This window comes from Cydia pomonella, chromosome 14, assembly GCF_033807575.1.
Source record: "Cydia pomonella isolate Wapato2018A chromosome 14, ilCydPomo1, whole genome shotgun sequence".
In the NCBI taxonomy this organism is placed as follows: Eukaryota; Metazoa; Arthropoda; class Insecta; order Lepidoptera; family Tortricidae; genus Cydia; species Cydia pomonella.
The window spans coordinates 12,985,480-12,999,282 of record NC_084716.1 but is presented as its reverse complement, the minus strand read 5'-3'; the positions used below and the strand labels follow the sequence as shown (position 1 = coordinate 12,999,282).

The 13,803-nt window shown below is 36.7% G+C and overlaps 1 protein-coding gene across 3 annotated transcripts in view; it reads left to right on the top strand.

Annotated features, from left to right (window-relative positions):
- The window catches only part of LOC133524981 (AF4/FMR2 family member 3), a 320,144-nt gene that overhangs the window by 186,950 nt on the left and 119,391 nt on the right, over window positions 1-13,803 (top strand). For all 3 annotated transcript variants that reach the window (XM_061861155.1, XM_061861154.1, XM_061861153.1), the window contains exon 4: window positions 4,487-4,619. In XM_061861155.1, the coding sequence (XP_061717139.1) occupies window positions 4,487-4,619 (133 nt within the window). The remainder of the gene's footprint in view (window positions 1-4,486; window positions 4,620-13,803) is intronic.

The following is a 13,803-nucleotide window of genomic DNA, read 5'->3' as shown; positions in this document are numbered from 1 at the left end:
ATTAGGAAGGACATTCGAAGTTTTAAAATCTGTACCTAATAAGTTATTTCTACTTTCATTTGATTCAGACCAAGACTGTGATATATTTATTGAGAATTGCACATGGGTTGCTATCACATCAGGTGAAAGGAGAAAGGGTGAAAATATCTTTACAATGTTTACGGAATAGCTTTCTTTGTCGTGCCTATGCAAAATACTCGGAAAATGATAGCAAAATGAGACTCAGGTCACAATAATGTTTTGAATTATTAAATGTTGTTATTATTCAGAAATGCATGCATATTTATAGAACATTCTTAAACAAATTGACCCCCACGATAAGGTCAATAATGTTTACCACACATGTAATCTGTTGTGACATTTAATTTATTTCATTTATATTGTTTTACCTTATTTTTTATTTTATTTTCTTGTTTTCTTAGAGTGTAAGTAATTATATAAATATTAATCCATAAAAAATCCATGACTCTGGAACAAATATCCGTGCTCATTAGAACCCAGGACCATCGGCTTCATAGGCAGGGTCACTACCTACAGCATGTCAAAAAGTTATACGTCGTCGTCAGGCGTTGGTTGCAAATCCAATATTTACTTATTACCAGACAGATATAAATATACAATCAATCCATCATCGTCACTCTTCTTCGCTTTTCTTTAGTGGAAGCTTGCCCTAAGTCTCGCTTAGTTAAAAGATTCCACACGATTTTTTTACATTTACAAAATCTGATCAAGTGTTACAAACAACACACTTATTCGATTAACCCAAATTCAGAGATCGCACCCCCAGTGCGCCCTACCTGAAAAGTCGAAGGGAGTCACCTAGGGCGTCCTCTCGCCGCGTCGTGGCTCGTGGGGTCACCGGCCTAACGTTTGAGCGAGCGTCTAGCAGGGACTGCTAAAATATAGACTGTACAATCCGCGTAAGGTCAATACGGTTAAGCGTGGCTGGCTACATTGGGGCCTGTTTACACATTAATTAATGTTTATTGCGAGTTCATACATTTACCACTAATAAACTAGATGCGAGTTGCAAATGTATGAACTCGCAATAAACTAATCAATGTGTAAACAGGCGTCAATGTGAAGGCCAGCGACACAACTATCCGTATTGATCTTACCTAATTTCTGTTATAATTTTATGCTAGTATATAATACCTTAATTTATAGCTCGGTTAGCGAGTTTAAAGCTTTACAAGCTTTTATTTAGTTTCACCTATGCCGTTGTCTGTCGGTCTGTAATCAAATCTTGCAAGTTAAATTTGATCCACTTCCCGGTTTCCGATTGAGCTGAAAATTTGCATACTTACATATGTAAGTCACAATGCAATATTGTGGTATCATCGAGTTGATCTGATGATGGAGACAAGAGGTGGATATAGGAAGTCTGTGATAAAACAACGCAACCTAATTGTGTTTGGGGATTTTAGAATTGGCTCGATGAGTATTAGTTGCCTGTGGAAAGAAAAGTACAGTCAGCGATAAAAGCTTGTTCCAATAATGAAATTTTTGCCAAAAACTTATTTTAACTGATTACGTTATGCATTATTAATAATCGATTATTATGGACGGGGATGTTTGATAAAATAACGTCCTGCAATATTACTCTAACTCACCAATGCGGATGATAAGATAAATAATAAATGATTTTGAGATCCACTATTGACTGAAAAAAAAAATATCCTGGTGGGAACTCCATCTTTTTACTTACTCCTTCTTTCTCTGCCCCTTCTTTTCTTTCACTCTTTTTAACGCTTTTTATTTACTGTTAAAGCACTTTAAAAAGGTATAACTAAAACTGAAATCTCCCTCTTGTCACACCATCTACAACAATAACGAGAAACTTACCTCTGTGGAGCCTGGCAGTCTTTATTTATAAGTATCTGCGTCTAGTGACAAATCGTTACTCGGGAACAAGAGTTATCGTGCTGATGAATTTTTGTTTGCAAATGCTCGGGTTCATTGAACTCTCGTCATCGCTGACCTTTACTTACGTCCGGTACTTGTAAGAGAAAACCTACATTGCCGATTCTAATTTAATTCAGTTCCACCAATTCCAATGAACTTGAAACTAAAATTCAAAACCATTTGTAGACGCACCATTTTAGTGTCTGTATGTTATTAAAATAAACACATTGTTCTCGAAACACCTGTCTGTATAATGGTTTTGATATTTATCGTCTCGCGAATGTGAGGACAATCCTCCTTGAAGTACGTCCTCTCGGCGCCACGGGTTTGCCCCAGAATCGCACAGGGCGTTGACTCGGCCGTGTCGGCCCACAATCATTCGGACATCTGGTAAAAACCTCACTATCGTTGTCCTTCACAAACAAACTGACAACATCGATAGTGGGAACGAGACAGGTTCAAACGATTCGATTGTTTTTACACAATGATCTGGATGGTTCGGTTAAGGATTTATGAAGGCAGGAGATGCGTGTTACACTTTTAAGTATTCCAATGCTCATTCTATAGCGTTAATAGTGATTTATGTGAGTTATATAGAGAGATCGTAAACCCAATGGTTGCACTTCAAAAGATTAGAGAATTTAAGATGTGTCAAGGTTACCAGACTGGCTTTGTTTACTAGACGGTGCTTGAAACGTTTTCAGCCGTTTGTTTGAATTGCCCTAATGACAGATCCTGATATATTGTACCAATGTGGCTTTTTTTTCGCTGTAGGAAATTAATTATGTCATAGGTAGAAGCAATTTTTTTGTTATCATTACCAAGTCATCATAAATGATGTGTAGATTATGTTAAAAGCTTTACGATTATGATTTCTTTATCGCCCTTTACTAAGTTAAATTTGGACCTTAACTATTATTTATAATATCACATTGCCAGCAGCTTATTGTTGATTAATACCAGGGTTGTGTGCGAACAATTCTTGTTAAGACCCCTCTGTGCTTAGACGGCAGGTGCGCAATTACCCCTACGTAGGTACAACTGCACCGTTGCCCGGAGGTTTAATTCCGATATTACTTTTATTACCATAACATAACTTTTCATTAAGCTTGTGAAGACGGGTTAGCGTCGTGACCAAACATAGACATCATTTGCGTATCTCTCCGATGATACAGAGATGAATCACTTGGAATAAATGAGTGCGCTTACAGAGCTGCCGTGAACCGTTAGGTGTCAATATAAATAATGCAATTTATGATTGTGACTCATTCCCATGAGTACGAGATCGCATTTTGCTGTTTAATTGTGTTTTTTGCTCGGTGTATGTGCGTAATGCTTTGCATATCTTTTGTTATTCTACATACAGTTATCTTTATTATGGAATGTGGCTCATCACACATACTTGGGCTAATAAGGCTATGTGGTGCCGTAACGAACAATAATGCAAAAAAAATAGACAAATATAAAATACTGCTCCTAGAGGTGTAAAAGGCTATGTACAATCGATGTGTAAATTGTGCGAGAGAAGGACTCTATATTTTATCCCTTAGACAAGCTTACTAACTAATCCTTTTATAATTGTTTCAATTTGTCTTGCGTCTATTTTGTGATTTTGTTTTGTTTATTTTAATATGACCCAATTTAAAGCAGTATATCCCCGTCCATCGCGACATTGAGCAGTCTCATTTAGGACGCGACCTCGCTCCGAGAAGGACGCGATGCAATTTCCTACCTCTGACAAATTGTGTTTGGAGAAGCTACATGCTCTCGATGTGTCCCGGTGGGGCATACTTTTATTGTTTAAAAGTGAAGTTGGAAGGAATTTGTCATATCTCTCAGTTCAGGTTCTATGTCATATTGTTTTTAGTGTCAACTCGATATCTTCACGCACTCTTGAGAAGGGACTGACTAACGGACAAAGAAGGGTTCCTATAAAGGTTCCTTTTTCCATAGAGGCTTGGAACTATAAAAAGGAGATTTTTACACCCGTCTTTGTTTCTTTTTCGTCTGCCATATTTTTTTAATTAAAGGACGACTTGGAAAATTTACCGTCTCGAGCGAGACTGAACTCGCGACTCTGGGATACCTACCAATAAGTTCAACCAACTGGACTCGTACCGTAAAACCACCCAACTAATATTTATAACATATAGCCCAGGGGCCGATTTTTCGAAAGGTATTAGACTAATACTATTAGCCCACGAACTGTCAAGTCGTATGGGTTACCATGGCAATACACTAATAATATTATACTAATAACGTTCGAGAAATGGGCCCCAGTACTACAACTATGGTCCACAAGTTCAATCCGTAATTAAGTAGGTATCAATACCAATTTTCAATTTGAGCTGTAAAATTAGAGCTGAGAGAGAGCAAAGTTAGTGCTGCAAAATTTAAATAATAGTCACACCTGAACGCAGATATTCGAGTTAATTTTTGACCCTTGTTGGGAGCTTTTGGATTATAGCTGGGTTTATATTAGCTAGTCCGTAATCTTGGCGAATATTTTTATCATATCTTTCATTTTGACACACCTATTGGTGTTTAATTTTTTTAACGTATGTTATTCTGTTATACTCAGGTAACGGGCAACAAGGATCGCCAAAGCCAGCAGATCCAGACGAAGCTCGGCGACTACCAAATTGCGCAGGCGTTGATCGACGATCCTAGCAAATCGATCGGCATCTGCGCAGAGCCACCTAGCCCGGCGCCATGTGAGTACTTAATGTAGTATTCATAAGGATTAATTTAGTTTGCTAACAAATTATTCAGGTTGACAAAGCGTATAGGTATTTAAAATCACGTCCTAAATGAGATTACAGACAACGTCAAAGAAAAGATAAGTGAGATGAGTTTAGACTTAAATTATTAGTAAATTAGTTTAGTCTGGCAGATAGCTAGAGTGACAATATGTGAAAGTGTTACCGTAAAATTCAAATTTCAATGAAAATAAGATTTTTATAATAATACTTCAAACGTTCTGTCATAGTCGGTACAGAATGAGCTTAGACGTACTGTAATGTCTGTTTTATATTATCTACGAAGTAACTGTCTATAGGAAAATATATATAAAATTATATGTAACGCTCATTTGTTGCATAGAAAATGTATATCGTAGTATTTTATAGTTAGAAAAAAAAGACAGATAATTCACAATTCAAACGTCTACGTATTGACACCTAATTTGTATCTATGGATATGGATAGTCACCCTAATATACATAACTACTTCATATTAAGCCGCTTTATATTATCTTTAGTAGAGTCTAGTGCAGATCATTTTGAGCAGTTTATTCGTATAGATACTTCTGCTGCTGACCGTACATTGCCAGCCATTATTATTGGAAGTCAAGTTTCGCATATTTCGCCGCTGACAAACAATTTAACGTTGCGAAATGTCTGTGACATTGAAACAAAAGCAGGCTGGTACTGATAATATCAAGCGCCATAAATAGTGTGTAACTTGCAAGTTGTTACCAAGTCGGCGTTGGTTGTTAAAATATGTAGACTCGAGTTGTAGGCCCGAGAATATTAGGGACTCGGTCCCATTTTGTTTATGGTTCTTTGCAGTTTCTCTGGGGAAGTCTAGTTCTTGATGTTTATGTTGATGACTGTGATGCTAAATCTCTTACTTTAGTAATTCAGAACGTACTCGTATACTCTCGGAGGTTTTTAGGTTCTAAGAAGTTTTAATAAATGATAAAGGTTTAAGAAAAACTACGAAGTCAGGTGGAGTAGGAATTTTAACAGTACGATGATAAATGTCCGCTATAGCAGAATTAGAGTACGGTTCAGATTTAACAACTTGTTATTGTTTTGATACGACCCGGACAATCGTCTTAATGATTGGCGTGCATCTCACTGCATACACTAATCAGCGTGAGCAATCTTCAATATTGCATCAAAATCGTAACGTCCGGAACAAGTTTTTAATCGGGCTCATGGTTAGATTTTTTTTTTTTAGATATAACAGTACTATTTTAATTATCAACTATACATTTAAATAAAAACAAACTTAGAATAAAAAGTAACCTAAAATTAAAACTACCTAAAAAACTAAAATTAAAACCTAAAAAATGGTTAGATTATATTCTATAAGTAACCCACATTCGATTTGTTCATCAATGTATCCAGAGATCTCCTCAGTACGCCGTTTGATCACAACGGACATACCGCTCAAAGGGTTCAAAGATACACAGCCCGTTCAAGCAGAAATTCGATTTAATTTCCTTGTGGCGCTGACTCTATTGCATGTTAGTTCCAATTCCATGGCTCTTATGTAAGCCACTGGAACCAGTAATCGGAATACGTATTATACTATCTATGATCCTATTTTGGGATCATAGACACTGACTGAATAAGACTTTTTCTAATTGCATATTTATTATAATGTCTTTAATTTTCAATTTTGTTATTTTTTGCATGGTTAGATTTGATATTATTTTTGCACACTTGCTTGCTATAATATAGATTTCTGCAGGTTATTAAGGTAGATGCCATACGCGTTCCCGACAATGTAGACCTTCGTGTAATGCCCCTACCATAATATAACCGAATCGTGAAATAGATTTCAGTAAAGAAACATAATGTCCGACGAATTTCCACGTCTCTTCCTGGTGGGCTATTGAAATTACTTATACGTATTATGTCTAGGATCCTAGTAAGATGATAAAATTATTTTCTTACATTTAACCGCACCCGTTGGCTAACTAGAATATGTGCCTATGTATATATGTGTGCAATGAAAAGTCGAAGGCACAAGGCGCCTATTCAATAATAGTTGGTCAGACCTATAAAAAAATGCACTCAATGGACCACTCCACGAATGTACAAGAAGGGATACAGTACGGGAAGAATAGCGACGGATTGTGAAGCTTGCCACCAGCCCTGATATGACGCCCACGACCATTCTGACAAGAATGTGACGACAAAGAACAAGAGATGTTACTGTCTAGGATTCTACATTATTATTCTAAAATTCTTTTACAATACGTGTTCGCCAGTGAACTTTTCTTCAGTAAAGAAACTTCACGTCAGACGATTCTTCCACCAATCCCCATCCCGGTGGCTAATTTCAGAATCGCATTATCATAACAAAAGTATAAGTCATTTGATACCCGGCGCTCTGTTCCACTTTGCGGAATCTCCAATTTTTCAGGTAAAGCCGAAGGAGATATCCAATATTTTTTCGGCTCAGCCCTTGTATTTGCATAATAGCTTATTTAGGTCAATTTGTATACCTGTCCACATTCGTGCATGCACAATAGGTTTGTTTGGGTTGCTTCAAGTAGTTCGGCCTTTATGAAATCCTGCCATGAAATTTGATTGAGAAACTTTGGTAATGCGCCTGCTTTTTATGATAGTGCCGCGTAACCGTTAAAGAACGCATATTTATGTATCCATTGCGCTATTTTCTATAGCTGTTATTGCGTTCGGTATGTCTTATTGATATTATAAGATATAAATGTATACTAATTGCGCGATAACATAATAAAAATCCTTCACAACCAAATCTGCATAGATTTGTAATCGGATTAGTAACTTATTATTTATTAGTGTAAAATCGCATATATTCACGGATTGAAAGATCTTCAGGTTGCACAACCCCAACTGCGGTTTAGCCTGCGCGGTAATAATAACTCGTAAAATATTGTAATATGCTCGGCAGTCGGGGTTTGCGTGGAGCGGCGTGATAGATAATAAATGATTCAGTGCGTCCCCCGACCAAGGGTGTGATTCCCAGCGGTTTAATAGCGCATCGCTGCAGACAAACCATTCTAAGTCTGATCTCCGGTTTTGTCCATATGAGAATATCGCGAGGAAACCTGACTAATCCCGGTAAAGTCTAGAAGAACCTCCCAGCACAAAGTCCTTTGTTCGCATAAAATATGGTACAATAGGTGGTAAGTAAAAATTCCAGTACAAAAACATATTTTGCTATGCAATAGCATGCAACAAAATGGGTTGGGAGGTCAAATGTCATGTAAGTCACATTCGTTAAAAGTAGTATGTGTCAATTCTTACCAATCTGACCAGGCTTTGCAAGCTGTGCTAATGTTAAGAGGATGATTGTGATTGCATAATAGCATACCTACCATACCTAGAAATGGGGTAATTTTTTTGCTAAGCACAGACGGAGGCTGTTTGATACCTAACCTACAATATTTATATTAAAAAGAATAAATTCAATTACAAAAAAGAATGGGTCTGGCTATCCGGTTTTGAGATTTGATTTTTTTTATGGTCACATATCGGGTCAACTTAAGATTTAAGTTATTATTCTCATAGCACTGTGAATAGTCCCCGTCGTCGGTCGGGTCGGGCGACAGTATGACGACACGTCGCGGTGACGAAATGTCGGACGCATCATTAACTGCCTTTTGTTACGTGTCCTTCGCGTCTAATCGTCTTACGAGAGCGATCAAAGTCTTTGACGCTTTCTTTGGCCTACTGTTAATTCTGTGTCAAGAGTTGAATGGATTAGGTACCCGGGTGTGACAATGTATGTCAGATAGATAGTACTATTGGACACTGTGGTATATTTTGTGTTGATTCTATTTGCCTCTCAGCTTGCATAAGTATGTTATTCTTGTATATAAATGACATATTTTATAGTATTTTTCGAAATGTGTACGCTGACAGGTGTCAATACTGTCAATGCAACAAAGTTTTTCGAGATTTCGCGTTTTTAGTTTATAAATTACATGGAGATGTCACTCTACCTATCGAGTTTGAAAAAATACTATAAGTGTCAATATTTGTTACAATTTCATTGAGTTAGTCAGTTTGGGACTGTCTGGCTGTTGAAAGGTTAAAAACATCGTAAATTTTGTAGAGTATTTATTACATCATAGTTATGGTAAACAGGTTATGATGCCGAATTCTAGTCGAAATGATAAATGAAAGATTACGCTGCAATAAAAATATTACGATGTTTAAAGGTGTCGCAACGTTTATAGACTCGTAAATATACAATGTTAATATCATTTGGAATACTTATATATCTTAAAAATACCACTCCTAATTTTTTACGGCATACTACGGCTGCACATTTTAGTTTAATTTTGATTTATATTAAATATTCGGCACCTTTGAAAGAAAACTATTTCTAGTATCATAATTTGTTATTATGAATTAATCCGCAGCCAAAATGAACAGGCTTAAGATATTAATTAATGTTATTTGAGCTCAAATTAGAAACTTAATTTAGAGATAAGTTAGAAAAATGTTTTAATAAATTAAACAATGGTTTTAGTAGGTCTACTAAGACGCCTAGAAGAAAAATTCCATGATCCAGCATAGAACTCGAATAATACAGCGCCGATCAAGCTACCCCAGCAAATTAATCTGAAAGCAACGGCTCCCTCAAGAACAGACGTAAAACTCACCCCCATAAACCCGCCGTAATAACCCGGGCAAAATAATACCACGACACCCATACATCTGCACACTTTACTACCTTGTCGGTTAACATCTTAAATGAGTCATCATACAAAATTACCAAAGGAGTTACAGCGACTAGGCACTTTAAATTTAACGATCATTCAGCCACTAGAGTAGACTTAATTAAGATGGTTGAAGTAACTTAGCCTTGATACATATTATATATGCGAGAAGCGTCCGGCTAGTATTTACACTACGTTTTAGAGAAAGCACTAAAATGTTTATTCGCAGGCGGTCATTCGACTGTAGCTTTTAATTTAACTACGTAAGCTCTTATTAAGCGGGTATAGTGGTCCTTATAATATAAAATACTCTCTCATGTTTGAATAAACAAAAAACTGGTTAATAATACTAACGTTGAGTTTTATATTTTTATTTGTTAATCTAATATATGGAAGATGTTGATGTTAACTTTAGCCAGTCTTTTCCGAGACCACGGGGACAACGCCGTTCTCGAAACGTCGGAAGTAAATTTAAAACTCAGTACGCGAATAAGCCACGTTTCTATAATTTAACATTGTCTAAAAACGTGAAAGTTTAAATCAGTGTTAATCTAACATTTATAAACGAAGGCAAGTTTATATTGAAAGATGCCTTAAACCGGTGACCTTCACCGTTTATTAATCCTCTTTAGTAATATTGCTTCAGCCGTCTAGCTTATTAAAACGAGATTTCAATATGTCTGTGCATGAGTGGCAAATCTATCGAGAGTATCGAGCTGTATGTGACCGAATGCCTAACATCGTGTATAATGGAAATGTATCAATTACGTTACATGTAGACGTGAGCAAATAAGAATAAATTTCGATGTATGGATTAATATTATCGAGAAGTTGAATAATCAGGAAGGTACCTACTGTACTAACGTACCGTTGGCTATATTTAGATATTTTTCACCCGTGACGTAGTCCATTTTGATCACTCTATTTGCAGTCTTCATCTTCCCTTCTCAGAATCTCAGGAGATAATTTACGAGTAAAACCAATCTGTGCGCTAAACTAACATATCTTTTCCGCAGTGTTTTTTTAATTATAGGATTGCAAAGTATCGATTTTCGGTGAAGAAAAACATCGTGAGTAAACCGGACCCGGACAAATCCCAATAGGGTCTAGTTTACCCTCTGGGTTGGAAAGTCAGATGGCAGTCGCGTTCGTAAAAACTAGAGCCTACGCCAATTCTAGGGATTAGTTGTCAAGCGGACCCCAGGCTCCCATGAGCCGTGGCAAAAATGCCGGGACAACGTGACGAAGAAGAAGATACTTATTGCAAAGTTAATTAATTTATAGAGGGCCAACCAATTTTCATGAAAGGTTATTTCAGGGCTTGTAGACGCTTCATAATTTTCAGTGTCGGAAAATACGTAGGTGTCAACCCTTTTACGCCTACAACTACACCATTTGGATGATATTTAGCTTACATATCGTTTGACTCCTTGATTTAGTCGGTTATATAACGCCCACAGTCTGTGTAGGTATTATATATCCGCTTTTTTGTAAAAATCATACTCGCCTTAAATATCGTGGAGAAAAGAAAATCTATCTGTACTATCTGTATCATATTCGAGTAAGAAATGTCACGTCCTTGACCCAAATTTCTCACATTACAGTACCGCCAATAACATAACTCTTTCGTATAGTCTCTAAAGACCTTGTGTTTTACTTCCTGAATTATTTACATACATATACAATACCAGGTGTGTATGTGACGTCCATTTTGCTGTTCGTTATTGGACAATATAGCGGCGGCTAGACGCAGACATATCATTTTATTGGACAGTTGTTTATAGATGAAATATTCACTATTATGGGATATTTTACTTCAAACCTCACTAGATCTCTTCATTTATTAAAGCAAAATGTTAAATAACCAACATTACAATTTTTATGCTAATGTCAATTCTACATAAAACACAAGAAAGATTAATTAGAAGGTATAAATGGCTATATAATTGTTTGTGACCATATTATATATTTTAATAAAGCAGATTCACATCGAGTCTGAACGAGCGACCTAGTTCACCAGAACCGGTCTTGTAGCCAGTGTAAACAGCATAAGTAATTCAAGAAGCTTCAGGTTGCTTGGGCGGGCCAACATTTCGGCATTGAGAGGGTTAAGGCTATTGTTGGACAAGTAATAGTTTTAAGTTCGATTTTCGGATGGTATAATTTGTTTACCAACATTGTTGTCCTGTGTATTGAATGTGAATTGCAACAACTGTAATCGATGGACTGACATAACTCGGCAGATAATTATTAGGAGAGAAACTTCCCGTAGAACAAAAATAGTAATTATTACAGACACATTAGTACAACCAATTATTTATACAATTATTCTCATCGGTAGGATTTATATTGAACCGTCTACCACTTTTAATTTAAAATAATTAGAATAAATGGATTAGATATGTCAGTGTCAAAAGTGACGTTTCGTCAAACAAAAGCGTCACTTTTGTAATCCATATCGTATCTTTAGTAAATGTTTGACGTAGCTCAAAGTTCGAATCGGGCCGTAACTCTTTTTAACTCTTTTGTTTAATTACAGTTTTTTCGAATTCATTATAGACTGACTAAATGATAATAAACTCTACAGGTTTTACATTGAAAAAAAAAAAACAAAGAAAAAACGGACAAATGAAAAACAAACATAAAAATTTCTGCCGGGCATTTAGCTCGGCGCCCTCCGCCGTACGTGGAATATTGAGGAAAGAGACGACTGTCATGCACTTTTGTTCGGAATAGTTTCAGTTTTGCGTTTTGTCTTGTCAAGAGGTTAACGAATTTTCATTCGTTTCTAGCTAACTGAAAATCTGAATCCACCCCAACCAATGTGAATATTTGCGATAGTATTTTTGTTAAGAAACTAGAATTTTGGTACCTCATCAGGCAAAGGCCAATTTGCTAATATTCTGGCTTCATAATACAAGTATTCCATGCTGCTAGCCTCTAAAAATAGTCATGCCAAATTTTGGCCTTCCTCGGCAACCATTTTTTTTTTAATACTACGTCGGTGGCAAACAAGCATACAGCACGCCTGATGGTAAGCAGTCTCCAGAGGAGTTCCATGCGCGTTGCCGACCCTAAACCCGCCCCCCTCGTTGAGCTCTGGCAACCTTACTCACCATACGCAACACAGTAGGGTCTAGTGTTATTTGACTGCTGTTTTCTGTAAGGTGGAGGTATTTCCCCAGTTGGGCTCTGCTCTAGATGACAAAATGACATCCGCTGTGCTGTGCCCTACCACACAAAGCGAGATGACATTCACAATATACCTCTCTTTTGGACGTAGTTTAAGGACCCGGGCACGTCCCAAACCATGCCAGTTAACGAACGGAACCTTAGAAATATTTATATTACGCGTGCTAACATAATTTTCAAAGGCTGCGTTTGATAAATGACTCAAATGTCCGTACTCGCGTGACGAATCCGTCGCCGGTCAGTAGATAAAATACAGCCACTAACTATTCATCACCCATATGTCACAACCACAGAACACATGCCCTATAGATTGAGCATACTAAAGGGTATCGGACAATTTGTTTGTTGACCCACTTTGAAACCTTTTCACATTTAATGTGTCATTGGTATTGCATTGCTTTAAAAAGTATAATTAATATAACACTTACTGTAAAAACTTTCTATGGTGGGTCACAAATTTGTTGGTTCGATTGTACGAGTAAGTAGGTACATACAGTAAACAGTGTGCGATCTCTCCATTTGTGTTGCGGTCCACTTTTCGCAAGTTCAAATAATCAATAAAATTGGATTCCCAAGATTATAATCGCTTACCGACAAATGCCATTTGAAAATTAAAAATGTATCGGGATCCTGCGACGGTAGGTCACATGATCATTTCTATACATTATTGGAGCATCCGATGAATTGTCTACCGTTGTCACATGTGTTGTTGAAGGTATAGGAGTTTTTTTGTCACAATGGTGTGAAAAATATTTTACAGTACATATGGTGCAACTTTTCCGCACGTGTGCGGGAATGAGCCATATGTAAGTACTGTAAAACATTGTACGATTCACGTGCGAATAGGTAATTCGACTCATGTCGATTTAAAACACTCCCTTCGGTCGTGTTGTAATTTATCACCGCTCGTTGCGAATTTAATATTTTCTGCACTTGTATCGTAAATAACTATAGTAAAATAATTACGAATACTACAATAGTAAAATATTATAATATACGAAAAAAAATTGTTGGTACGGGATAGCTTATTTCAATTTTCAATATCAATTTCGTTTTATTCAAGGACCAACTTAGATCATTTTTATGGAACTTACGTTTCCATTGGCATTTCCTATAAACGATTGTCACTTGCCCCCTCCCCCCTCCTCCCCAGAGATGGATATGGTAATTTATTAAATGTGTCGTCACTAACTTTATTAGAAGAAGTCTTTGTTTATGCTTCACAATAATCACAATACAGAGTCTATATTAGCTAGTCTACA